This window comes from Cyprinodon tularosa, unplaced genomic scaffold (assembly GCF_016077235.1).
Source record: "Cyprinodon tularosa strain WSP-4 unplaced genomic scaffold, ASM1607723v1 ctg41, whole genome shotgun sequence".
In the NCBI taxonomy this organism is placed as follows: Eukaryota; Metazoa; Chordata; class Actinopteri; order Cyprinodontiformes; family Cyprinodontidae; genus Cyprinodon; species Cyprinodon tularosa.
Genome location: NW_024039130.1, coordinates 173,946 through 200,195, shown reverse-complemented (window position 1 = coordinate 200,195; position 26,250 = coordinate 173,946). Strand labels below are relative to the sequence as shown.

The window sequence follows — 26,250 nt, the reverse complement described above, 5'->3', positions numbered from 1 at the left end:
GCAGCAAAAGATACAATAACACTGTTAAAGGTTTTTTTGAGACTTTGGCTCTGTTCGAAAACCTAGGACGGGTCCTCCAAGGACGCGGTCTACCTAGACTGGATCCTTCGAAGTCCTTGAAAATAAGGAGACCGGAAGAGTTTTGGCTGTAAATTCGACCAGGTCTACCCTTTGGCGGGTTTTACCGCCGTATGCTCTGTTGCTTAGCAACCGTGAACGTTGACACACAAAGCAGGAAAAGAATGAATACAGAAGTTTTCAAAACTGTTTATTTATTTCTTTTTTATTGTGAAGTGAACAAAGACTACACTCACAAGAATCCAGAGTGGAATAAATGTTCCAACCATCTGGAGCAGGAACAAATAAAATCAAATGTAATGATAGAAACCTTAGTCAGTTAAATAAAATGCTGCTGTCATTCTGCACATCTCTGATGTTGCTGCTATTTTCAAATATCCATGACTGTAAAAATGTCCATAGCTGCATATTGGTTATTTATTCCCCAGTTTTATATTGTTAAAACACTTTACAGTATTTCATTGTTTATATTTTAACTCTTCCCTATTATGTTATTCTTATACATTTTATACTTTATTACATTTGTGTGACCATTTTCAATAATCTTTCTGCTGCTGTAAATTTTCCCATTGTGGGAAAATAAAGAGATTTTCTATTCTATTCTATAAAAGGGGTAGAACGATATAAGTAAATCTAAACAATATATGTATAAAAAATATATCTGCAAAATCTCTAATATTCAACAACAAAAAATAGGAAGTTAAGCATATTGTGCAAAATAGCAATAAAAAGATAAAAATCCTATCAGATTTATAGTCCCCACCCTGCAAATATATTAGAATCTGTCCTTAAATTCCAGCCAAACCCATTTACACAGTAACAGATTAAAACCTTTAGATAAACCAAACATTACCGCCACATATCTGACTCAATAACCATTAAAACAACTATTTTCATTCATTTCAGACGGAACTATTCACAGAGTTGTATTATATTAAACTGAACTTCCAATTTTCACCACTGTTCGGCGCCAAGTAACCTTTCCTCTGATCACGGCTTGCTTGGTCTCGCAATGAATCCTGGGATATCCAAGAATACCGAGGATACATCGGACCCGTCCTTCAAATTGGGCAAAAAGAAGGACGCATTTTAAGGCCGCATAACGAGGACTCTTGGAATCCGACCAGACCTCGGCGCCGCGCTATGACGTAATCGGCCTTCGAATCCGGTCTTCTAAGGATGCGTCCTAGGTTTTCGAACAGAGCGTGTGAGTCCTTCATTTAGTGTTAGAGGAAAAACATTTCTGTGTGAAACTATGCAAGAGAAAGGAAATTCAATGTTATTATTTGCATTTTTAGGAAATATAACTCCGATAGGGACAGTCAGGGAATTGGGATGGGAAGAGGAAGCCAGACAACCCAGTGAGAGTAACTCCTGTAGTTATTCCAAAGGGAAACATGTCAGTCCTTTATCAAAGCAATGAAACATGTAGAGATAAATGCCAGTACAGATATAAATGCACTTTTTTTTTAAATTATGAAATATACAATTTTAAGTAACAACCTGTACTGCTTTTAACAAGTGTTTTGCAGGTGTCTCACAGTAAAAAAGTGTAACATATACTACCATTGTGAAATTCTGTAGCATCTTATTTTCTTATACATAAGCTTGCCAAAGTGCTCATCCAGGAGGGGGGATCCTGCAAAATTAATGACTCAATGCAATTGTCAGGGTTCCTTAGAAAACTCTTAACGAATCTGACTATAACTTGATTCAATCTATATTTTTTTAGATGACATGTGTTGTGGATTAGTGCTATATAAATAAACTGAATTTAATTGAAAAACTTTTAATTATTCATTGGTCATTTTTTACTGAATTACTGTTGAGAACAATTTGGTATTTTTTGTGTAAATGGAATTGGAGGTTTTTTATTAAACTATACTTTATTAATTGCACCCTGGGCAAAAATCCTCCTTCTGCTGCCCAAAAAGAAGATATAAAATCAAAATTTTAGTATTGGATTAAATTCAGTTAGGGTCCACAGAAAGCATTAAATCTATTTTTGTCATCCACTTCAGCAATATAGGTAACCTACCTAACAGCACAAGTAAGCAATAGATCATTTTACAAGGTAGAACAGATAGAGATGTGGTTTTTCTGGTTCTCAAGCATTGTTTTTTGTATAGCTGCCCCAGGATGCTGTCCAAATTAGATCACTTACAATCACAATTGCTACAGTTTCTCTAAATTATAGGTGTTAAACACCACTCTGGGGTATATTTTGGAGCATAAAACATTAGCCTTGTGATTACTTCTAAAACATCACCCAAGAGTTATAACACATGACTTTACTCATGCACTCTGTCTAGACAACTAGGCAATCATGATGTATATTTTGTCATGTTCAATTTTTTTTAGAGGGCCGAACAACCTGGAGTTTCTCTCAAATATGCTATTACTGAATCTTTGTTTTTCCAGAAAAATTAAGAGCAAATGTGCCCAAAATCTTGCAAACTAAAAACATTTAGCTGCAGCTTTTCCAGTAAGGCAGAGTAACAGAAAAAGGCAGAACAAAAAATTACTGGGGAACAGCTCATATAAACAGAGTGAATAGAAATGATGTTTTGGCAGCAAGAGGAGAGTGATGCACAGCTCTGTTCCACAAAGCCGGATTACTGGGTTAGCCACACAACTTGAGGTTTAACCTTTACTTTCCAGTACCACGAAGTTGGATTGAGTCTTAATGAGGCTAGTCACAATAAAAATGTACTCTGTTCCTGTTAAGGTTAGATTAAGAGATTGATCTTAACCCTAGAAAATACTTATTTGAAAACCCAATTTAATTCAAAGCCCAAAAAGAACTTAAACAAAACATCAAAATAAAAGTTGAAAACTAAAAAGCAGTTAAAACAAAATATATTCTTGACAAATTGAACAGTTTTTAATGTATTAATTCATTTTTCCTCTTTTGTGACTTCTGTGTCCTCCTTTTGTGTCCTCATACACTTCTGGCACTAACTGTTTCTTGCAAAATTGTTTAATGAAGCTAAACACAAAAAACATATATATTGGAAAATAAAAACCAGAGTGGAGGGTGTGCTTCGGCGGCGCAGTGGTTAGCTCTTTGTTTTTACAGCGCACACGACCCATGTAAGAAGGCCTTAATCCTAGTTGTGGCCGACCCGGGGTCGACTCGATCTGTGATCCCTTGCCGCATGTGTCTCCCCTTCTCTCGTACTCCCTTTCCTGTCTGCTGACTGTACAATAAACGAGCCACTAGTGCCATAAAATCATAAAAAAAAAATAATAATAAATCAGAGTGCAAAGTGTGAGAAGATCCTTTGGGTCACTATGATAACATGTGCAGTGAAGATTTTCCCAGGTTGGGCTGGCATATATGTTGGATCCTAGAACCATTTGTTGGCTGTTTGGCAGCAGGAGTATAGCGCCCACTGTTTCAGCCTTTATGTGTGGCCATGCGATATTATGCAACCAGCAGCTTTGTGTAAACCGTCTGAGATGCTGAGGGCTCTGGAAAAATTCAGTCTGTTGATCTGTCCATTAAGAGTCCAGAGTGCTGATGCAGTTTAAGTTAAGACTTAATTTCTTCTGATCACATGCCTGCCATAGCTTTCAAGTTTGGCTTGGATATAATTAAGCAATAACCCCAAGAAGCCATGGGTTAAAGGGATTTTACAACCCCCCGCAGTGGCAGTTGCTCACTTGTGTTAAGTCCGAACATCACTTATTGTATTGCCAAAAGTTGAAACACATTACTACAACAGACAAACATAGCTGTTGTGAAGCACTCTGAAATAAATAAACTCCAGAAACCACTGCACGATTTCAGCACAAGACGAATGATCTGACTGAATGATCAATTCTCCATCCCGACTCATACTGTAAGGAAAACCTTATCACTGTCTGGCCAGTATCAGTCAAGAATCCTTAGGTATGTTTGCAAATCAGAATTTAGCAGCCATCTACACCAGTGGTCGCCAACCACTGGACTGGGGATCAATTGCCACTGGGCTGCCGGCCGCCCAAGTAATAATTCATTGTTTCCTTTGTATTTATTTATTCTCCAGGTCTGAATAATCTTTTAATTTGTTAAATCTTTTATTTTGAAAAATGACTGGATTTTTTTGGATCTTACATCTTGGTCACTTCAGTGCCAATAATCGAACAGACAAGTTAGCAAAATGAGAAAAAAACAGATATCTTTGAAAAGTTTCTGTTCAAAGGGGAAAGGCCCAGTGAAGAAACAGAGGAAGAGCCCACACGTTTGAAGAAAATGAAAGCTTTTAACAGACAATAGCAGGAGTTCTGCTTGAAATATGGATTTACTTCAACAAGCAATGGATGTTGGATGTTTACTTTGGCTGTATTCTTTTTGCTGTTGTTACGTTTTCTTTTTCTCTCATCTCATACAGGTGTGGAGAGAGACTTCTAGGAGTTACTTTATATCTTCTGTGTTGTCTATTTTTGCTGTATTTTTGCTGTTTTGTTTATTTTCTCTCTTTTAGTGCACTCTTTCCTATCTCTAGCTCTTTCTTCTCCCTTTAGTTCTTATCCGCTCTTTCCTTTCTCAGGTCCCTTTCCATCTCCTTTTCCTATACATAAGATTTTACCCCTTTAATAATTTTCAATAACGTTTCATTTACTTGTATGAAGTGCAACCTTATGGCAACAGTCATAATGATCTGCTTGTGAAAGCAAACTTGTCTGGCTATCATCTAGCTATGGGAAATCGATTCCCAGAGCTATATTGGGATATATTAAATATAGCTATATTGAGCTATATTTATTTATATATTATAAATATATATGTATTGATATATATATATATATATATATATATATATATATATATATATATATATATATATATATATATATATATATATATATATATATATATATATATATATATATATATATATATATATATCAACAGGACTATTTTACTATTAGATCAACAGGACTCTAATAGCCTTCATCAAGAACTCAATGAAGCTGTGGAAAACAAGTCTGGAAGCCAATGCAAAGCCAATAGCACAAGTCGCCATCAAGTGCGGCATATACCAGGGCGATGCACTATCCCAGCTGCTGTTCTGCATAGGCCTGAACCCCCTCAGCCAGATCATCACAAAGACTGGCTACGGATACCAATTCCGAAGCGGAACAATCATCAGTTACCTCCTCTACATGGATGACATCAAGCTGTATGCCAGGAGTGAGCGAGACATCGACTCACTGATCCACACTACCAGGATCTACAGCAACGACATTGGGATGTCATTCGGACTGGACAAGTGCGGTCGCATGGTCTCAAAGAGAGGGAAGATGATCAGAACCGAGGGGGTTGAACTACCAGAAGGCCACATAACAGATGTTCAGGACAGCTACAAATACCTTGGGGTGCCACAGGCTAACGGGAACCACGAGGAGATGGCAAGAAAGACTGCCACAGCTAAATACCTACAAAGAGTAAGGCAGGTCCTGAAAAGTCAGCTGAATGGGAAAAACAAGATCCAAGCCATCAACACATATGCCCTACCAGTCATCAGATACCCCGCTGGTATAATAAACTGGCCAAAGGAGGAGATAGAGGCTACTGACATCAAGACGAGAAAGCTCCTCACAATGCATGGAGGGTTCCACCCCAAATCCAGCACTCTGAGACTGTACACCAAGCGTAGCGAGGGAGTCCGAGGGCTAGTGAGTGTCAAGACCACTGTCCAGGATGAAACAACTAAGATCCAGGAGTACATCAGAAAGATGGCCCCCAAAGACAAATGGCTTGGTGAGTACCTCTGGCAGGAGAAAACCGAAAGTGAGGACAAGAAAGAGGAAGGAGAGCCATCATGGAGGGACAAGCCGCTGCACGGCGTATACCACAGACAAATAGAAGAAGTGGCTGATATCAAAAAATCCTACCAGTGGCTGGAAAAGGCTGGACTGAAGGACAGCACAGAGGCACTAATCATGGCAGCACAAGAACAGGCACTCAGTACAAGATCAATAGAGGCCAGGGTTACCACATCAAGCAGGACCCCCGATGCAGACTGTGCAAAGATGCCTCTGAAACAATACAGCACATAACAGCAGGGTGTAAAATGCAGGCAGGAAGTGCATACATGGAACGCCACAACCAGGTAGCTGTCATAGTGTACAGGAACATCTGCCATGAGTATGGGCTGGAAGTCCCAAGGTCAAAATGGAAGACACCTCCTAAGGTAGTTGAGAATGACCGAGCTAAGATCCTATGGGACTTCAAGATCCAGACTGACAAACAGGTGATGGCTAACCAACCAGACATCGTGTTGATCGACAAACAGCAGAAGAAGGCAGTAGTGATAGATGTGGCAATCCCAAGCGACAGCAACATCAAGAAGAAAGAACACGAGAAGCTTGAGAAATACCAAGGACTGAAGGAGGAGCTAGAAAAGATGTGGAAAGTAAGAGCAACTGGTGCCAGTGGTAATTGGAGCACTGGGGGCTGTGACCCCCAAACTGGGAGAGTGGCTACAGCAGATTCCAGGTAAAACATAGAGGTCTCTGTCCAGAAGAGTGCAGTCCTAGGAACAGCTAAGATACTGCGCAGAACCCTCAAACTCCCAGGCCTCTGGTAGAGGACCCGAGCTTAAGGATGATACATACCACCCCACGATGGGTGAGAAAACAGTTTTTATATATATATATATATATATTTATATATATATATATATATATATATATATATATATATATATATATATATAAATATATATATATATATATATATATTTATATATCATAAATAAATAAATATATATATTATAAACATATATATATATATATATATATATATATATATATATATATATATATATATATATATATTGGGATATATTAAATATAGCTATATTGAGCTATATTTATTTATATATTGTATAATAAATAATATTTATTTATATATATATATTTATTTATATATATATATATATATATATATATATATATATATATATATATATATATATATATATATATATATATATATATATATATATATATATATATATAAATATTTATTTATATATCATAAATAAATAAATAAACAAATAAATAAATAAGTAAAGGGGACCTGTTGGAATGACTAGGACGTAATTAGTGGCAGCAGCTGAAGCTGGGTTTGGTGCTGAATAGTGGCTTGGAGATGACTAAAGAAAATGCCGCATGGAATGGAAATAAATTAGTCCAAACTAAACAAAACCAAAACATGACCCTGAGGTAGCATTGACAATGTGAGTGTACTGGTTTTATAACAAGGAAATATGCGCACAGTTTCTGGTGTCTGGTCAGACTTTATTCAAGCAGAGAGTGACAACATGCATCCTCTGTTAGAGCCACATTAAAATAATGATAAGTATTCATCCTAACAAGGCAAGATAAGTTAATTTATGATCCATCCATCCATCCATCCATCCATCCATCCATCCATCCATCATGTATGTTTGATGTGTGTTTATCCATCTAAGGTACTAAAATAATCAGAGCATTATAAAACAAACACAAAATAAACTGACAAAAACTTGGTCTGTGAAACACATTTTATCACTGATGGTAGTCTTCAATTCTGCTTTGTTTAAAAAAGAAAGCTTTAGTCTTTGAACCTATTAAATATGGCTTTGCAAAGTATTTTCTTAGATGTTTTAGTTGTAACTGATGTCTGATCAAAAGCTTACTCATTGGCTGAACTACAGTATGTTATCAGCTGTAAGGATTAACCAGAATGCAAATAGCATGACAAAGGTCTGTGTTGACTGTTTTGATCATAATGAGAAATGGATTACCCCAATTATCTTTTTTGGATGATCTCTACTAGCCCAACAAAACTATTTGCTGAACAATCAAAAAGCATGTGCCTCACCTCTCTCCCGTAGACAGCTGGAGATAGGCACCAGCACCTCTCCCCACTTGGGATTAAGCTTGTCTGAAAATGGGATGGGAATCAAAAAGCTCTGTGTTATGATTATGATTTATATGTTATGGAGTTTGACCTTATACTAGGTGGTTTCTGCAAACAAGGAATTTGGGTGAGGATGAATGTGTTAGTTATTTGCCTCACAGACTGACGAAAGAGGAAATACTTTATATCCCTGAGGGCAGTTTCCCACGTACCATATTAGTGAAAGCAGACATTCCAGCAGCTTTATTGGCACTACCTCTTTAGTTCTCCACCAAACTCTATTAAAACTAAATCAGCTGTTTCACTTTAAGCTGCCTGAAATTCTTTTTTTCCTTTGAAGCTGTCTGTGCATGTTTGTGGCTTATGTTTGGAAGGTTTGACCTGGGAAGTCCTCTCATTGCGGACTGAAATAAGATACTGTACCCTGCCATCTGGTAGTAGGTACATGTGCAAAAGGTTTCCATGTTATTTTCTCTTAAAACAGTCTACAGCAGGGTAGTGTTGTTTTATCAATTTAATTAAATGCAGCTTATTCATATAGCTCCAATTCCCAACACGTCTTCTCAAGGCACTTTACAGAAACAATTTAACCAGACCATAACATCCAGGTCAGACTGGACGTTGTGGGGCTGTGTTGGTTAACACGACTCTGCAACATTGCGTGGACATCAGGGGCAATCCCCCTGGATTGACAGACTGGGGTGGTGGTCCCGCTATTTAAAAAAGGGGAGGATGTGTTCCAACTACAGAGGAATCACACTCTTAAGCCTCACTTATAAGGTCTCTTCCAGGGTTCTGGAAAGGATGGTCCATTGGATAGTCGTAGCTCAGATTCAGGAGGAGCAGTGTGGTTTTCGTCCTGGTCGTGGAACACTGGATCAGCTCTACACCCTGAGCAGGATCCTGGAGGGTGCATGGGAGTTTGGCCAACCAGACTACATGTGTTTTGTGGAGCTGGAGAAGGCATTCGACCGTGTCCTGAGGGGGTCCTGAGGGGGTCCCCCAAGGAGTATGGAGTACAGGGTCCTGTAAGGTCACTGGTCTGTTCCGCATTGCCGGCAGTAAGTCGGACTCATTTCCTGTCAGGGTTGGACTCCGCCAAGGTTGCCCTTTTTCACCGATTCTGTTCATAACTTTTATGGACAGAATTTCTAGGCGCAGCCAAGGTGTTGAGGGGATCTATTTTGGTGGCCTTATGATCGTGTCTCTGTTATTCGCAGACGATGTGGTTCTGTTGGCTTCATCAGGGCGTGATCTACAGCACTCCCTGAAGCGGTTCACAGCCGAGTGTGAAGAGGCCGGGATGAGGATCAGTGCCTCCAAATCCGAGACCATGGTCTGAGCCGGAAAAGGGTAGAGTGCCTCCTATGGGTTGGGGAGGATGTACTGCCCCTAGTGGAGGAGTTTAAATATCTTGGAGTCTTGTTCACGAATGAGGGGAAGATGGAGCAGGAGATCAATAGATGGATTGGTGTGACGTCTGCTGTGAAGCATGCACTGTACCGGTCTGTTGAGGTAAAGAGAGCTGAGCCAAAAAGCAAAGCTCTCGATTTACCGTTCGATCTATGTTCCCACTCTCATCTAACATGCCTGGAACATGCCTGGACCCGAAGGTCATGACCGAAAGAACAAAATCCTGCATACAAGTGGCTGAAATTAGTTTTCTCCCTAGTGTGTCTGGGCTCTCCCTTAGAGATAGGGTGAGGAGCTCAGTTATCCGGGGGGACTCAAAGTAGAGCCGCTGCTCCTCCACATCGAGAGGAGCCAGTCTAGGTGGCTCTGGCATCTGGTTAGGATGCCTCCTGGATGTCTCCCTGGTGAGGTGTTCCAGGCACATCCCACGGGCAGGAGGCCCAGAGTGAATCCCAGAACACGCTGGAGGTACTGGGATTCCCCCTGGGCCTCCTCCCCGTGGCCCAGGGGGAATCCCAGGACACACTGGAGGAACTATGTTTCTCAGCTGGCCTGGGAGCACCTTGGGATTCCCCCGGAGGAGCTGAACTATTGAGATAGCTCAGGAAAACCTGAGCCCTCTAACAATAAGCTTTATCAAAAAGGAAAGTTTTAGGCATTGCCTTAAACATCTTAATCCACTATTCTGTTCCTGATATCCTAAAGATCATTGGATTTTTTCAATTATGTCACAAAGGAAGCAATGCGTATGACCTGATTTATTGAAATACACACATTGGCTCTGCAGTCACCTTCAGCTTGACACACCACCCATATGAAAAAACTCAGCATGTAAACTGAATGGTTAGTGCTACATCAGGGCAGGTTTGTGCAGTTAAAATTATAACTTGTAAAAATTAAAAAACAAATCAAATAAAGATTGTGTGCTACTTTTGTTTTAGCAATATCAAAGATTATTTTAGGTCATCCAGAGGTCAACCATGGCCCCATTTAAGTAAAAATTGGATACAAATGACCTATTTGTTTAGTACTACTTGATTTGTGCAGGTAAAACTAACATTTATTTGATATCTAAGGTAATATGACAATCCTGTGCTGATATGTGAATATAACGATGGGAATGTTTACCTTATTTAGAGAGTCGAATGATCATCCACAATATTTCGTAGTTGAGTAATTTTGCTTGCTAGTATGTTCCTCATGATGCCATGAGGCTGATGGGCGATTCAAGATGGTGCAAGAGGCGGTTTGGCAGAGAGATGGTGTTGGTGAACATCAGATTTGTTCATTACAATGCGGTTTGTTAGGCTCCGTTTTGCTTGGACTCTATGTGTTTCTCCATAAACTCCTTGTGCCTAAACTTCCAGACCTAAAACAAGAGGGAGCGCAAGACACGAGGGACGCCACCAAAACAATGCAAAGCCTATCTCTCAACAGCACGCACAACGATTGAGTTATGCCCTACTTTTGTTTTGCGCAGGATTATTGTTGCTGCAGACTGCGCACATGTATGTCAAAGTTAAGAGAGTACAACATGAGTCATATGAAGGATTCCAGGTTAGGCCTACCTCCAGCCAAAACAAGTTTGAGTATGGACATTTTAATATTTTCACAACAATCCTGAACTACGGTGAAGCAAGATTTGAACGCAATACAAAGCCGGACACTCCATACACCCAGAGGAAGAACACAACTAAATGGACAAAAATATGACAGCCATGTAAAAAAAGTGTCCAGAGTAACAAAAGCAAACTTGTACACATTCAAACTGATTAGATTCCCTACCGTTTCACGCTGCTCACAGTTTTGTGCACTCCATGATCTTTTCCCATCTAAGTTACTGCATTAGTTCTTGGTCACAGGCCACAAACACTACTATCAAGCCTCTTCAGATGATATATAATAGAGCTATAAAAATCTTAGATAAAAAACCAATCAGGTCCCATCACTGTGTTAGTCTGAACAATTTAAAAATGCTAAATTTCGAGAACTTTGAGAAATTTGCTTAGTTAAAACTGGTATATAAATGCTTGCATGATAAGGCCCCTAAGGTTTTGAGTGACTGTGTAGTTCCTCTCAGAGCTGTGGGCTCAGACACAAGAGGAGCCCACAGGGGAAACTGTCAAGTACCCAGATGCAAAACCTCTTTCGGTCAATCAGCTTTCATTGTACAAGGCACCAAAACATGGAATACATTACCTGCAGAACTGAAGGGAGAGTCAAACTGGGTCCTTTTTAAACATAAACTTAAAGACTTTTTATTGAGAGGTCAGTCATGTGAACATTAATAATCTAACTGACCTGATCTTATTTCTGTGAGGTTTTAGTGTTTAATTTGTTCTGTTGTTTCTTGTGTACAGTCACTGTGTTTTATTGTCCCTATCAAATAAATGAATAAATAAAATAAATAAATGTAGGGAGTGCTCCAGGAAAACAGAGGTGAGGGACCTTTACAGAACACACCCACATGAAAACTGTAAATATCATAAAGGTCATCTCATTGCCTCACAAACTTAAAACAAAGAACTGTGTGAAATCCCACAAATTATCAGTGCTTTCTGTTTCACGTTTCCTCCCTGGCGTAGCTCCAGGCGATTTCCTATTGTTTCATCATGAGAGCTGACGCTGAGGCCTGCCCTGCTGTATTGCACGTGTCTGAGCTCTCCAGTGAAATTTCTTGGCCTTTAACAATGGGAATATGATTTCTGGGCCAGCTGCTGTAGGGAAGGGTGACCACAGTTTCATGGGTTCTCCCTTTGTGCATTCCAACTTTTACTGTGGCTCTTTGGGAAAAGGGCTGGGACTCCCTCTGTAAGCTGTTAGATAGCACTTTCACGTATGTTCTTGAATAGATATATTTAAGGGCAGAATAAGTTGCTTTTCAAACTGTTTACCCTACTTTGTGTTATCAGACAGGATACAAACTGAATTGAAGAAAAATAGGTGGATCAATGTAAATAGAAATAATAAAAAAGACAGTTCCCTGCATTCCTGTGGAAAAAATAGGGCATACTGGTTAGTATCAGAGTATATAGATGTTTTATTGTTTTTTTTTAAAGAAAAAGGAAAGAGCAAACACTTTGTTTAATCTACTATTTAAAAAAAAAAAAAAGTTAAACCATTGAAACCTAAGGCAGAGCGGTGCTTTAGTTGCTTGCTGTTGCATCATTCAAATAACTTGGCTAACACTAAGAGGCTTGGCTAACACTTTCAGACATAAAGAGGAGCACCACACAAACTGAACTAACTCATATTCCTGAAAATATACTGCGTAGTTTTCATATTTCTTTTAATGACTTAGTGATATGTCCAAAGTTCCAGAAAGTAAACTAAATCATAACAGGTTTAGATTAGACAACATTCAACTGCTAGAAACTGATCCACACCCTCAGTTAAAATTGCAAGAATCTTTATGTTTCACAGACAAAAAACCCAATCAATCAATCACTGTTATTTCTATAGCACAATTAAAAACTGCAGGGGTAGCCAAAATGCTGTATTTATAAACAAAAACAAGTTAAGAATAAATAAATAAGATTAAAGGAGACATAATAACCAGGTTCACAACAGTAGTAGTGTCATAAAAAAATAGATTAGACTGTTAAAAACCAAGTAATAAAATGTGTTTTTAAAAGAGATTTAAAACAGGAAAAGAGAAGGCCTGTCTGACACTTAAGGGTAACATATTCCATAATTTAGGAACTGCAACAGCAAATGCTCAGTCCCATCTGAGCTCTAGACCAGTTTTATGAATGGTCGGCAGTAGCCGATCAGCAGACCTAAGTGATGGAGGAGGGCTGTTCAGACATTTAAAAACAAATAACATCTTTAAATTAATTATAGTATCATCACTGAGCCAGTGAAGTAATCACACTTTGTGGGAGCTATATTCACCCCCACAGGTGTGAGTAATCAAAGGAGCCGCAGAAGTCTGCACAAGATAAAACAGACAATAACAGTGAAATGAAATGACATGCTTCCTAAAAACAGAGCTGGGGAGAGAAGGTAAAGGGCAAATAAAAGAGGACTGAGAATTTACCCCTGAGAGACCCCATGTGGAAGACACAAAGTTTTCCAATTCTACACAGGAAATTCTGCTGGATAGGTTGGACCAAAACCACTTGAGGGCGACACCACTAATGCCCACGCAGTGCTCAAGACAGTACTTTGAAATGGTGTAATGAACAGTATCAAAGTACTAAAACAACACATTTTCAAGTCTGTAGACAATAATATATCATTTGAAACCCTCAGAAGTGTGCTTTCTGTTCTGTGAAGGGTTTTAAATCCACACACGATTCAGTGATGGAATTATTCTCTAAAAATGGTAACAGGTGGTTCTAGGCAACCTTATATAGTATCTTAGAAATAAATTGAAGGTGAGAGGCCTACATTGGAGCACAGAGAAGTGATAAGGTTTGTTTTTTAAGAGGGGAAGTGCAACTGCCTGCTTAAAAACCCTTGGTACTGTCCCAGAGGAAATACCATTATTATTAGCTAATATCTTAGGAAATACCTCTTTATATAAACAAGGAGAGATAAAATTTGCAAGAGAAACAGAAGCTAGAAGCTTCCTTTGATAACTATTGTGTCCAGCTGCAAATGCCATTGGCAGCTAGCTTTTGGTCTTCTATCACATTTTCCAGGACTCCTTTTTTATTTTAGAAATAGAACTGTTTTTCATACTCTAAATACTTTGGGTATAATATGTCTTTGAATTGTATGTTGAGACAACATTTAGCCTTTTATTCCATTTTTTTAATAAAAATTGGGGTTTGGGATGGGATCATTTCTGGATTAGCAGCTTTAACCCTTTAAAGCCCGATCCAAGAAAAAAACAAAATAGAAAATTACTTTTTTTTGGTTTGAATTCCTTATTTGCCCTTTTAACAAAATATGTAAAAAGAAAAAACAGAAATACATTTTTGAAATTAATAATTTATTACTATGCGATAAGTCAAGATTATTTTTTGTTTAGTCTTCTACTGGCTGTTATCAGGTATATCGGATTATGTACAATAGGATTTTGAGCAAAGTTTTTTACCATTAAATTATGCAAAAGGTTCTCGTACTCGTACTCGTCGTCTCCCGCTTTATCCGGAACCGGGTCGCGGGGGCAGCAGACTAAGCAGAGACTCCCAGACTTCCCTCTCCACGGACACCTCCTCCAGCTCCGTTGGGGGAAGCCCTAGGCGCTCCCAGGCCAGCCGAGAGACAAAGTCTCTCCAGCGTGTCCTGGGTCGTCCCCTGGGCCTCCTCCCGGTGGGATGTGCCAGCAACACCTCCCGAGGGAGGCGTCCAGGGGGCATCCGAAGAAGATGTCCGAGCCACCTCAACTGACTCCTCTCGATGTAGAGGAGAACCGGTGTAGGTACCAGATTGACTCGGGCTGCCAGATTGACTCGGGGGCCTGCGCCTTTTGAGATGCGTCAGAGCGTCCGCCATCTTAAATGTGGTTTCTCAGTCACTTAAACAGTATCAGAGGGACTTTAATTTCTGAATATACTTTGTATTCGTAGTATTTTTGGCTTTGTAATATTACAAGTTTATTTTTTGTATCCCTTTAGCTTCATTCTCCTGAAGTTAATCTCGTTACAAATGCAGACCGCGGGCTCAATGTAGTTTGTTTGAGTGGCGTTGCAATAATGTCACGTCATCGGGAGGCGCAAGGCCCATGGCGAATTCGGTGACGTCATCGGAAGGCGCAGGGACCATGGAGAATTTCTTCGTAAAATTGTCCGTTTACAAACCGCAATCCCGCTTTCGAATAAAACCTACACCCCGCTATAATTACTTTAGTAAGCTGTCCAGACCAATCAAAATGTTTTGCGCAATTGTGCAAACGTTAAAACAATTATGTATTGTGACGTCATCAAAAGGCGCAGGCCCCCCAGTCAATCTGGCAGCCCGAGTCAATCTGGTACCTACACCGGCTCTACACTGAGCCTCTCCCGAATGACCGAGCTCCTCACCCTACCTCTAAGGGAGAGCCCAGCCACCCTGCGGAGAAAGCTAAATTCAGCCGCTTGTATCCGGGATCTCGTTCTTTCGGTCATGATCCAGATTTCATGACCATAGGTGAGGGTAGGAACGTAGACCGACCGGTAAATTGAGAGCTCTGCCTTTTCGCTCAGCTCTCTCTTCACCACGACAGACCGGTGCAGCGTCCTCATTATTGCAGCAGCCGCACCGATCCGTCTATCGATCTCCCGCTCCATTCTTCCCTCATTCGTGAACAGGACCCCAAGATACTTGAACTCCTCCACTTGAGACAGGGACTCTCCTCCAACCTGAAGGGGACAAGCCACCTTTTTCCGGTCGAGAAGCATGGCCTCGGACTTGGAGGAGCTTATTCTCATCCCGGCCGCTTCACACTCGGCTGCGAACCACCCCAGCACACGCTGTAGGTATGCAAAAGGTATGGTTCGTATGCAAAAGGTGTCAGATGCAAAACATTTCAGAAATCGTATATATCAAATTCGATACATTTGGCATTATAGGGTTAAGCTGCAAAAGTTATTTTTTTAAACTACCTTTTAGCATTAGTGGAATAGATTTAAAGAATCAGTCACCAGAAGGCTCGGACTCATTAGGTGCATAAATGTGAATCATCTCGATAGAAAGGCTTCCAGAGGTATCACATAGAAATTATCAGGAAAGGATTTTTTTTTTTAACTCAATTGCACTTTGTTCTGTAATGACTGAATCTTTTTTTTTTTTTGCTTTTCTATATATAGGTGTAATTGAAAAGTAAGAGAAATATATTCCCCAAAAGCACCAGGAGATCAATTGGCATCAGTACACTACTTCCAGCTTCTTTCACAGACTTGAGATAATGTATTATTATTCAGTTACATAGCACAACACTTGTAAACAATATATGCAACCCCACAAAAAAAAACATAAAAAAGAATGACCTTAGATCTAACTTAGTGATGCATGAACCATTTCTGTCTCCTTATCTCCAGAAATAAAGACAATGCATTGCAATGCAATGTGATGTGAACATTGATGTTTGAAGGTTTTAGTTCTAAGTTTTATGTTTAGACCGTGCTCATATGTCCACTGTGGCTTATTGTTTTGCTCTATCAATTTCTCTCTGTATGTTCCTGCACGTAATCAGGGTGTACAAAAACAAAAGATGCCGACCTCCTTCATCTCCTATTAAGGAAATATCTTACATCAGACTAACAAAGTAAACTTCCGAGACTATCCTGTGATACAGGAACTGTCTGTATACTCATAGGTCATTTGTATCAAACATTGTCGCTTCCACCTCCTTCCTCTGGTCTTTATTTATTTTGAAAAGTAATTACCGGATTTCATTTAGGTTTGGTAGCCCGCTTCAAGGAAATGCATTTCCTTGCCAGTTGTTACGTCCTTAAACCTTAAGTCGTATCCCCTCCATTATTCTCCCTGAGGCTTTTTAGGGTCTTGGACAATGCCACAAGGAATGCCACTGAGGCAGCTGCCTGATTCCTAATGACAATGCATCACTGTTATGTGGGGGTCTGTGCAGCACCAGCAGCGAAATAATATTTTAAGGCAGGATCGTAATCTTGATGAAGTCATTCTCTGCCACTGAACAAAGAAGAACCACAAGCATCAGAAGCGTCTGTAGACATTTTACTAGAGGCGCTTCAGGAGCATCAGTGGTGCTCTTGAGACGCGTCTGACCTCTATGTGTACAAGCATCAAAAGATACGTTTATTTGCTGCTGAAATTGCGCTCAGTGTGAACGTAGCATAAGAGTTGGAAAAAGGTAATGATGGAGTAGAAATAGATTTTTTTATTTGAGAAACTCATAAGCAGGCTTCAGGACACATGACTGATAAAAAATTTTATACTGTGAGTTTTTTATAAATGTTTATAGAACAAAGTGTGGCAACAATATCTCAAGAAAACAGCCTGGGGAACAAAAAGGACCTAGAGGATAAATTAAAACATGCTGCTACGAACAGAGGCCCTGTGTCAAAAATATACGGACTATTGTGTCATACTAAAGCATACCATAAATATGTAACAAAAAAACAATGGGTAAAAGACATTGGTGTGCCCATTTCTAAATCACAGTGGAATGCAGCACTGCAAAAAAGCACAAAAATGTCCAAATGTATAAAATCATACACCTCAAAATAAGAAATCAAGCATATATATTACGCCTAATATTCTGAATAAGATGGACAAAAAAAAGTGTAAATTATGCTGGCATTGCGGTGAGTCTGAAGGCACACTGTTGCGTATGGTTTGGAATTTCCCTTCTGTCTGGACATTCTGGAGGAATATAACATTGTCTGATATTTGCTAGATGTCGAAATATAACTTTGCCCCCTGGAATGTCTGCTTGGAAATGTCATGACTCACTTTTTGGAATTGATGGATTGTCTAGACATTGGCCCTTACTGAAAAAGTATTAAAAAATGTACATAATAACCCACTGTTACTGTCTTGATAAGTGACCCCTCTACCTTGTGTATTATGGCAAACAAGTATACACGTGTGTACTTGTCCTGTTAGAGCTCAGTGCTGCATTTGATATAGTTGATCATAATATTATTTTAGAAATACTTGACAGTATTGCTTATTCAATAATAAAAAAATACACCATGTTCACAGATACACAGAAAAAAAACAAACAAAAAAATTTATAAAAACCCACTATACATCAGCTGTCAATTCATCTAAATGGTATTTAGTTGACCTCATATAATAGAGTAAAACTCCTTGGTATAATTTTTAACCAGGACATTTTATTTAAATCATCACTCATTATTCATTCTTTCATCCCTTGAACAATTAGTTTAATAATAATCAATTCAATTCAATTCAGTTTAATTATATGGCACCAATTCACAACACGTCATATCAAGACACTTTACAGTTCAATCATACAGTCAAATTGATTCAAAGTCCTCTAAGGAAAACCAGTTGATTGCATTGACTCATTGACTCAAATTCAATCCCTCACACTAAGCATGCTTGTAGCGACAGTGGAGAGGAAAAATTCCCTTTTAACAGGAAGAAACCTCCAGCAGAACCAGGCTCAGTGTGAGCGGCCATCTGCCGAGGCCGACTGGGGTTCAAGGAGACAGAAGCAGAGATACAAAAAGCAACAGTAAAAGGGTGGCCCCGTCCAGGAAACACACAGCCAGGCAGACGAGCTCCGAGCCAGCTCCCATGTCAGCATCTATAAACAACGGTGTTGATGGCAGAAGCACAGCTGATATTTCTCTCCAGGATGGTGTCACAGCCAAACAGGAACAGACGAGGCAAAGCTAATATGAGAAAAAGCAGAGAGAGCATAACGTTAGAGATTGAACTAACAGATTCTCCAGAGTGGGATAATAGAGATACAATGAAGCAGAATGATGAAATATCAGAAAAATCTTTTCCAGGCAATGGCGTAACGACACAACAATAGGCCCGTAAGCATTATCTGGGTGGGCTCCATATGAAGCACAACACAGGCTACCTTGAGTTTCACAGCTCCCGTCCTCACCCACGATCTCTCTTTATTAGCTTCCTGTTAAATTCAGAATAGAGCTGTAAAATCTTGGATTTAGAATTAAATTCCTCACGTATTAATCCCTAAATAGCCAAGTTCCACCTAATATCATAGATCAGATCATTCCTAATGTTCTAAAAGAGCACTTCGCTATCAATCTGCAGTTTTACTGGTTGATCCAAGGATTTCTAAAAGCAGCTTGGGAGGCAGATCTTTTAGTTATCAGACTCCACTCTTGTGGAACCAACTATCAGTTTTAGTCTTTGAGGCAGACAACCTTTTTACTTTAAGATTAGGTTTAAAACTGTCCTTTTTGACAAAGCTTGTAATTGGAGGGGCTCCTGAGCTAGCTCTATAATTATGCTGCTTAAGGTTTAGACTGCTGGATGACATAGGGACCTTACATCATCCTACTTCATTCTATTTCTATTCCCCCATTCTACAGTATGGTAGATTTATGCTACATAATGCTCTCTTGGCTTTTCATATCATAGTAGCTTCATCTGGTCAGTTGCTGTTTTGGTGTGACATCATCTTCAGGAGAAATATCAGCTGGCTTGCTGCCGTCAATACCTCAAATTATAGATGATAGAGATGGGACTGTCTTTTAGTGCTTAGTCCTGTTTCTTTACTAGACATAGCCATTGGTTGAGCTTTTGCTGTGACATGCAAACTGACTCAGAGCTCTTCTGCTCAACTGTTTCTTTTCCATGCAGAGCCCCATATGGGGCTAGTTTACCATTCTCTTTTTTTAACATAGAAAGTGTTTATATATCAGTGCTTCTATATTCATTTTAGATGTCTGCCTCTGTCTCCCTGAACCCCCAGTGAGCATGGGCAGAAGGCTGGTCCTCTGTCTAGAGCTAGCCAGCCATCTTAAAGGATACGACTCTGTCGTAGCTCTAGTTTTCTTCAGTAGAAAGAAGAAAACCTTCCAGAAGGACAAACAGCAACCCATCCAATCAGGCCTGAAATGTAGTGGCCATAAAAAAGCCACTAATTAAAGGTATACTGGAAGATTCTGAAGGATTTTGAAAAGACCCGTCCTCTCCACTTAAAAAAAAGCACATGCACAACCCTATACCCACACCGAGAGGGAATACCTACACTGGAAAAATGATCTAGAAATAAGTAAAAATTTCTTAAATTAAGTGTATTTACCCTTAATTTGAGTAGGTAAATGAGACTATTTTCCAATGGAATTAGTATTTTTCCTCTTAAAATAAGATATTTAGATAAAATGCACTTGAAATAAGACAATATAATTGTGTTTTCTTATTTTATATGTAAATTGTCTTGTTCCATTGGCAAAATGTATCTCTTACCTTCTCAATTCAAGAACAAATGCACTTATTTTAAGAAAAAATGACTTATCTAGATTTAGATTTTTTCCAGCGAATTAAACGTGTGCTAGTACATGCATAAGCCAATTTCTTCTGTTATGGCCTTACGTAAACATATCACCAGAATGACTGACAATTAGGAGGACCCCTTATTTTGATGATCCACCTGGAAAATGAGCATCCTCCTCTATATCTTTAACATGCATGTGGCAGCCTCTCTAATTTGTAAGACATGAATCTCATACGATGAGAAGGAACATTTCCACAGTAGATTAAAAAAATGTTAATCTTACGGTAAGTGCTTTTTATTTAACATTTCCTTACCGGGCAGGAGAACAAACAATACATTCAACTATGTTAGAAAAAATAAATGTTCAATAAAAAAAAACAATGATAATCAGGCATGAAACATTTAATCCACAAACACTTTACTGAATTTTAATCAGCTTTTTATTCACTTAATAGTTTCGTCAACTAACACATGTGTAAGAGAACATATGTCACATTTATATTAAATGATATAAAAACGAAACAAAAACTACTGGATACACAAATGAAAATAAGTTCACAAAAAAAAAATAAGTCTTGCTTTTTTAGTTAAAAGACTGGTGTGGGATTTTAGCACATTTACATCTCTGGCATGGTTTATTAAAACTGTATTTAGTTTTATTATGATAAACTACCTAAATAGAATCACTATCTTGTCAGAGTCCAGTACAAATCAGTGCAAAAATAAAAATAGTATATATAGTGCCTTGCGGAAGTATTCAGCATCCTTTATTTCAGGCTTCAAACATAAAGACATAACACTTATTTTTTTGTGAAGAATCAGACATATCTATATTGACCTGCAGCTGTAATCACAGCAAAAAACGGCATTACAAAATATTAACTCAAGGGGGCTAAATAATTTTGCACACCAAATTTTCCTGTTTTTGTCATTTGTTTAAAAATTTTCAAATATCTAATACATTTTGTTCCACATCATAATTGTGTTCGACTTGTTGATTCTTTACAAAGTATAACAAAGTAGTACATTAGAAGCCTTAAAATGAAAAATTCAATGGGGCTGAATACTTTTCAAGGTACTGTATATACTATATTAAAATATACTTTTAATAAACATTTGACAGGAATTTAGCTTATAAGAACACAAAGCTTATAAGGCTCACCTACAGCAACATTTTTTTCACTTAGCTTCTTGTATCAAACCGTTAAATGTTTGATCTTGTGTTGCTTCTACAACTATAGCTTTGGTCAGACTTTGGTACTTAATGATTGTGTAAACTTACTTTCTGACTTTAAATTGGCAAGCTGGCATCAACATAACACAATGCTAAACTGAGTTAGTTAGTCAGTACTTGATGTGTAAAATACTTATAGAGTCACATATTGCTTTATATGTAAGTTATATGCCTATGTCTGAGTAAAAGTGTTAAATGTTCTTAATGAATCATAAGTTACTGAATTAAGTAACTGCTCAAAGGATTGGAAAATGTGTAGGATGGCACCAGCCAGTGGTGACCTACTGAGAACACTTGGAAAGAATGAAATGCAGTGACTGCAGGACAGACTCGTGGTTAAAATCAGTGAAGACATCAACACGATTGAAGAAGTAGGTCTTTCCAGCCGTTAGTCTGAGGAAGTTGCATTGATTTGCTGCATTCAGGGTGAAAACATTTGGTTCCACTGTGACGTTTGTTCCGTTGATTTTCAGCACGCTGCTGAACACGGTGCTGTTCTGAGACACGCTTTCAACAACTCCGATGTACACTAAATAAGGGCAAAAAAAAGAGAATAAAAGTTACAAACATACACTTCAGAATACACTTGATATGAATATTAGAAACACAACAGCAACTCAGTGTGTTAGAAAGGAGATTTAAGTGACAATTTAAAAAATGATGTAAGCGAAGTAGTGAATGTCCTGATATCACAAGCTAATACTATCTTTTTAATATTAGCAGTGCTTTCTCAGTGCTTCCCATATATGCAGTTCAGAGTTATTCATTACTATGTTCAAATCAAGCAATGCTCTACTCTAAAGGGGTAAGTATTAACACAGAAAAATGGTTAAGTCGATGGCTGCTAAATAGTGAAACAACATAACAGACTAGTAAACCCACCTGCTTTAATGATCTTAGTTAAGTTGTAAATGCATTAATGGCTAATGTTGAAGTAATGGTGGAGCCAAAGTAAGGCTGAAAATTACAGCAGAAAAACTAGAAACTAGTTGCAACCTTCCCAGCTGATGTAGTTAATTGCTAGAGAAAATATCTTTGTTCAGCATCTTCAAATTTTTTTGTCAGAGCCTTGTTTGTTTTAAAAAACAACATTAATTTTAGAATATACATTTTCCAAACATGGATGTTAAACTTCAATTATTTTTTCCAGGAGTGTCAAAAAAAATTCCAAACTTCTTTATTCTGATTAAAAGCAAGTTTATTACTTAATATAGTTTAAAAATCTTATTTTTTGTTGTTGTTTTTCCACCAGAAGAAACAGTTAGCCTTCAAAAATGTTATGCCATAGTTTTGAAAATAGCATTAGGTATTGTCATTTTTTGTGGTATTGGTATCAAGCTTGAAATTTTCAAACCCTTAAGACCATTATGATAATTTGGGACAGCTTGTCGCAGGAAGGGCAGTTTCAAATACTAAGATGGTCTAACCTGGTTTTAGTTAGATGTTCCCGCTAAAGTGGTTACAGATTATGTTTATTTTGAAGAGAGAGCTATTTACAGTTTCTTACATTCATTGCAAAGTTGTGCTTTGTTCAGATTGTTCACCAACTGAAGTTTGGATTCTGCAAAAAAATAAAATGAAAAAATAACACTTTTATTTACACAATTATTTACATTTTCTAGCAGAAATGGACGCACAATTTGGCTACAATGAGACTGAAATGAATCTTGTGTTTTAGGCCCAGTCTTGGTGAAGTTTTAGGCAGAAGAAATTACCTTTTGTGATGGAACTTTTACAGATGGTCTTGTGGTGAAGTGGACTCAGCTTGCCTGCACAGCATGACCACAGACTTTGGTTGTAGTACTGGTGACCGCAGCACTTAAAGTTTTTCCTGGCTTGGTAGGACAAGGCGTAGTCCTCACTTATGCAGCAAACTTCGTGGCTCTAATGAAGATTTAGTAGGTGTTCAGTGGGAAATAAAACTTGTGTTTACTTCTACCCAGATTGTTTAGTCTGATCTGCTAAAATAACACTACCGTTATGTTCAGCAGCTTAGATCCACAGCACTGCATGTCATTTTCCTCCTCCCTTTTCAGCGTATACAGAGTTCCGTCGCAGCACTTATGTGAAGGGTCCGAAATATTGTAGGCATGACCTCCACAGCAGTAAATGTTCTTCATTCGATTGTAGCTATTTTATCAAAGAAAAAAAAAGAAAGTCATGAACAATAAATGAAAAAAGTGAGATAAAGAGAAAATACTAAACTGACATCACTGCATAAATAATGGGTTGAATCCTGTTGAAGATTAGTTTCTTTTCGTTTTATTTTCTGTTTTAAATAACAATGGACATATGGTGGCCCAAGCGACCCCAGCATCATCTTACATGGCTGTGTGGGGAGGCCAAGATTGCTGACTTGGTGGGAGACATGTTGACTGACTTTCAGATAAAAAGGGAAAGACGGCAGAAACTCTCTTTCAGCTGGGTTCTTCCCCTGAAATGGCCAGACCGTAAGGGCCCCATAGATTGTAAGATGTTCTGCTGCAATTTGTGCTTGTATCAATGATTTGTTTAACATGACTGGATTAAATATTGTTAATACTTAACCATGTTTCCTCATTTGTGTACGCTGTCTGAGAAATAATACCTCCATTGGATTTTAACGGGGCAAAAAGGTTCTACAAAAACAATCCTCCTCATCACCCCTAGTCTCATATTTTCATTAAGTTGAAGGCATACTAGTGTTTTTGTTTCTAATTAATGAACAACTGTACCTTGATCTTCTAAAAAAAAGTTAATAATTGTTTTCTTATAAAATGCATGGTCACTGTTTTTTCTATTAGTATTATTAGTAATGATAAAGGGGATCTGAAAAACCTTCATATAAGCATGTCTAAAATGTCTAAAAGTTCTCAAAATTTGGTTGAGATAGATCAAATAAGATAAACAAGTGCGTTATCTAGATGTGTTATCTAGGTGGAGAATCGTTTGACATGTACCACTGATCTAACCATTCTTTTATACTATTCCCAATTTTCAATTACAATTACAATTACAATTAAATTGAGAATCTGTGGGTTGGGCTGGAGAAATCTAAATGTTAAAATCTCTGAATTTATAAAGCTCCTGTTCAAGTCTTTGTACTCCAAATTGATTTGAAACTACTTTCAGTTGGTCATTCATTCATTCACATACTGATAGTGGTAAGCTACATTGTTTCCCAATACCAATCTTCGCTGCTCAGGTTAAATGAAATAGTCCAAGTCTCCTTTATCTGACAAGTAAGGCGTTACGTGTGAGGGGGACATGCGGCAAAGGACTACAGGTCAGATTCGAACTAAGGCATCTATACATATGTTTTGTGCACTAACCGCTGCGCCACTTGACTCTAAATAAAACTTGTTACTGGGTCATCAGCTAAAAAAGCTTCACTTTGAAAAGATCTAATCATGTATTTCTCATTGTTATTAAGTTTCACATCCTCCAGCAGCTGTCTATGTACTGTATATGTGGGTCTTTTTCTCATGGTATGAAATGCCCACAGACAGATCAAAACAAGGAAAGAATTCCAAGCATCAATGCAGCTGCAGATTTTTTTGGCACAGCAGCTGAAGTAGAGAATAAACCAGACACTCCACCGCTCCAGGAATGTCTGTTTGAATTAATATTCTTCAGACTTTGGGAAAATACAGCTCCCTTAACAGTCTGTCTAGATTATCATGGAAGCAAGCATTAACTTGTTTATGCATTCCCAGACTCTGCTTTCAGAAACTGTCGTCTCAAAGACCAAACCCTAAAAAATTTCAGTTAACTTCAGCATCACAGAGAATGGATTGATTATTCACCTATTTCCTTTGCAGCAAATAGTTTTGTTGGGTTGGTAGAGTTCCTCCCCACAGCAGTGTCCTCCAGGAACATTATGCCATTTAGAAACACACACCGTCTCTTCAAAAGGCTTATAAGGTACTCCACTCTCTGAGCACACTTCTTCATCCTCCCTGTCCTCGTACAATATATTTTTACAGCAGAGGACTCCTCTCTGCGCTAAACCGTATGGGGTCTCACCACAGCACTGAAAGATTCAAAGGAAAAACTGTAAGGAAATATTTACAGCAACAGTATTACATTACATCAATTCTCTAGCTAAAATTATGACAAAAAAGGACATTAATAAGAAAAACAAAGTCAAAAGAAAAAGAAAATTACACAGGAGCTTTTTTTTTTACTGGTAAACCATAAGCTTTAATGTCTTACCGGAGCATTTTCATATCATCCTGTCTCAAACCCTGTTATCCTCGACAAAACGACTAGCGTGAGTTATCCCTCCAGGAGAACACCCATTTAAATTTGTATAGGGTGGAGCTACGAGCTGCAAGCAGCAGTATAACTCCATGGATTTTATCTTTGTTAAAAATGTTTTTTTTTTTTTTTTTATTAAATATGTGCAAAAGAAAATAGTGCCAAGGCCTTAAGCTAAACAACAATGTATCTTGTTACCTGAGACATATCTCAATAAAATCTAACTTTATAATAAAAAATCATAAATTACGGTATGAGAATCTTACTTGATCCATCCATGGCATGAGTTTAGACAAGCAGCCGTCACAGCAGATATATCTCTTTGGGTCGTACGTTGTAGGTATATTTGGATCTAATAGATAAGGATATAAAAGTTAAAATTCTTACGGAAAACCATGGAAAGGATGCAGATGAGCTCTGTAGATTTAGAAGTTTACCAGCAGCTGCAGTTTACAATGTCTTTACTACTATCATTTTTTAGAAAAAAAAAACAATCTCTCTAATTCATTTAAAGGGATGAAAATGATTTAC

The 26,250-nt window shown here is 38.3% G+C and overlaps 1 protein-coding gene across 2 annotated transcripts in view; it reads right to left on the bottom strand.

Annotated features, from left to right (window-relative positions):
* Positions 1–20,668: 20,668 nt before the first annotated feature.
* Positions 20,669–26,250, bottom strand: part of si:ch211-195m9.3 (galaxin) — a 30,469-nt gene continuing 24,887 nt past the window's right edge. For both annotated transcript variants that reach the window (XM_038298563.1, XM_038298564.1), the window contains exons 9-14: positions 25,986–26,071; positions 25,266–25,492; positions 23,457–23,610; positions 23,196–23,364; positions 22,988–23,041; positions 20,669–22,009 (exon numbers count right to left, since the gene is read on the bottom strand). In XM_038298563.1, coding sequence (XP_038154491.1) covers positions 21,762–22,009; positions 22,988–23,041; positions 23,196–23,364; positions 23,457–23,610; positions 25,266–25,492; positions 25,986–26,071 — 938 coding nt within the window. In that variant the 3' untranslated portion in view covers positions 20,669–21,761. The remainder of the gene's footprint in view (positions 22,010–22,987; positions 23,042–23,195; positions 23,365–23,456; positions 23,611–25,265; positions 25,493–25,985; positions 26,072–26,250) is intronic.